The sequence below is a fragment of the Habropoda laboriosa genome, unplaced genomic scaffold (genome assembly GCF_001263275.1).
Source record: "Habropoda laboriosa isolate 0110345459 unplaced genomic scaffold, ASM126327v1 scaffold14, whole genome shotgun sequence".
Taxonomy (NCBI): domain Eukaryota; kingdom Metazoa; phylum Arthropoda; class Insecta; order Hymenoptera; family Apidae; genus Habropoda; species Habropoda laboriosa.
This window is the reverse complement of record NW_017100137.1, coordinates 547,580-550,132: the sequence shown is the minus strand read 5'-3', so window position 1 is coordinate 550,132 and position 2,553 is coordinate 547,580. Positions and strand designations below refer to the sequence as shown.

Here is a 2,553-nt window from a genome sequence, read left to right as displayed (position 1 = left end):
TTATATAAACATAGGTCGTTCGAAGCTTCGTTGAAAAGTTATAACAAAAACACGAAATACAAAGGGAATGGTAACAAACTTGCGGTTACTATGATACAAGACAAGAATGGTACTGTCATAAGTTACATTGAACACCTTCAACAGACTAGATGTGTGTAATAGCTGATCCATTTCTATTTTGTATTATAACTGAACATTCCCTTCGTATTTCGTATTATTGCTATAACTTTTTAACAAAGCTTCAAACGACCTATGTTTATATAACATTTTGTTCTTATTTATATCCATAGAATATACTGATAAAGTTTGAAAAAGTTTGATCGGATCAAACTGGGACACCCGGTATGCAAAGAATATTCGAATACGTATACAAAATACAATAAGGGGTGCAATATGCAAATGTAATATCAAAGTTTAATATACATCTACCTTACGGCTATATCTGAAGATCAAACAAACTATGCATTTGCAAGTTTTACTTCCATATACCTACTTACAAGGCTTACAAAATAGTCTGAAGAGCTAACGACATATCCAATAGAAACGGCGGAAACTGCACGACCCGGTATCACATAGAAGCTTCACAGCACGGAAAAATGCCATTGGCTAAACCGATAAACACCAAAAAGCTTTAGCCATGCGACTACGTTGAAAAATGTTTTGCTTCGAGGCTTCTACTAGTCCTGAGTTAGAAAAATCCACGCCAAGGATGGTTTCCACGATCCTCTAACCAACGCCGAAGATAAAATCCTTTCTTCTGGTACGAAGTGTACATGATTCATAGCAATAATTTCCCCCGTTACGTTCAAAATGTTTTACATCGTCTTGTGATATATACATACAGGGTGGACAAACATAACTTGATCGTCTTAACTATTTTCATTACTACTGGACCAATTCAAATTCTTTTTTTTTTTTAACTCTTGCACTACTGTCGGCTTTGAAAATATTCTCGCTCTGTCCTGTTGCTGCTTTTCGGCACACTTTCACCTTAATTTAAATCTTATTCTTGCTCTGTGCGTACATACGCTTTAATTTTTAAAACGATAAACTTAAAAATTACAATTTTGAATTTTAATTTTGAAATTTCTCCAAAACTTAGAATGCCGTGATTTTTTAAATGGTGCCTCGTAATTTCTTTTCGCCTATCTTTTTTAGCGAACGAAAAGACAATCATGGGCACTGTAACACTTGACATTAAATTACTACTTAGCGTTGTTGAAACTGAGTTCTTGGAATGACAAATATATTTAAAAATCATATCATATAGAAAAAATAGCGAGAGTACTATACAATGAGAGCGATACGTTGTACATTTTAATTTGACAATCACTAATCGTAAATGGATAAACAATTTCATAAAGTGCTACCACTTTCATTCTTATCTAACTCGTGATTCTCTGTATCGTGTTCAATTTCGTCGTTTCTGTGATCATCGGTATCGAACTTGTTACTATTGTCGTCTTCGTGGGAATTTTTTAACTGCAATTGCTGAGATTGTCGCCTCTTCGGGCTTCTGTTCCGCGAAGCCGATCTTTTCCTCGATTTTCCACCTTCGTGCCGCTTGCAGTCTTGACACACCTGTGTCCTCTTCCTCCCTGGAATGATAATTTTTATGTTGTATTCGTCTGACAATCACGATCTCCTTTCTATTCATATCTCTTAGAAATAAAAAAAGGAACCTCGTTAATACTATTAGAATGAGTATCTATTTAGGAAATCTGAAGTTGATTCCTTAAGGAGAACGTTTCTGAAGATTATAATAATAGCAATTTTTTATGAATATTTCTCGAGTCGAAAATTAGTCAATAATTAACAAGAACGACTAATGACTGTTATTTAAAAAAAAAAAACGAGCCTTGTTAATGCTATTAAAGAAAGTATATAGGAAATCTGAAATTCATGATTCCTTAAGGAGAACGTTTCTGAAGATTATAATAATAGCAATTTTTTATGAATATTTCTCGAGTCGAAAATTAATTCATAATATATATTTTTTCTTACAACAGTGACAAAAACGCGTAATGACTGTAATTTTGATGATTCCTTAAGAAGCATGTTTGTGAAAGTTATAATAACAATAATTTTCTACGAGCATTCTTTGAGTCGGAAATTAATTAATAACAGATATTTTTTATATAGAGTAGCTCCATTTTCAGAAATTACTTGGGTACCTTCTCTATTGAAATTATTCAAAAATTTTGAAAGAATTGAATCCACAAGAAATTTGAGTTATTTGATAAATAACTGTACAATTACTTTGTTAATTAAAAAAAAAAGAGAGAGGGAACGTTCGATGAAACGTTCTGAACAGATCGTAAGTACTTTACTCAATTAGAAAAAAGAAAATGAGATTGTATTAATTTGTGTGCAAGTGAAACAGACGATGTTTGCCTCGATCCTCCTTTCTGATCGATTCGCAATGGTACAAATGATTCGAAACTTGAATTGCAGGCGATAAAAAGAAAAATGGATCAACACGTTGGAAAGTATTTCGCATGGCCAACAGAAAAAGAATCGGTCGATCGGATTACCGGCCAGAGTTAAACCGGA

General features: G+C 33.3%; 1 protein-coding gene across 1 annotated transcript in view; it reads right to left on the bottom strand.

Moving 5' to 3' along the window:
* Nucleotides 1-1,356: 1,356 nt before the first annotated feature.
* LOC108578919 (luc7-like protein 3) overlaps nt 1,357-2,553 on the bottom strand; it is a 12,016-nt gene continuing 10,819 nt past the window's right edge. Inside the window, exon 4 of the mRNA XM_017942340.1 lies at nt 1,357-1,598. Coding sequence (XP_017797829.1) covers nt 1,357-1,598 — 242 coding nt within the window. The remainder of the gene's footprint in view (nt 1,599-2,553) is intronic.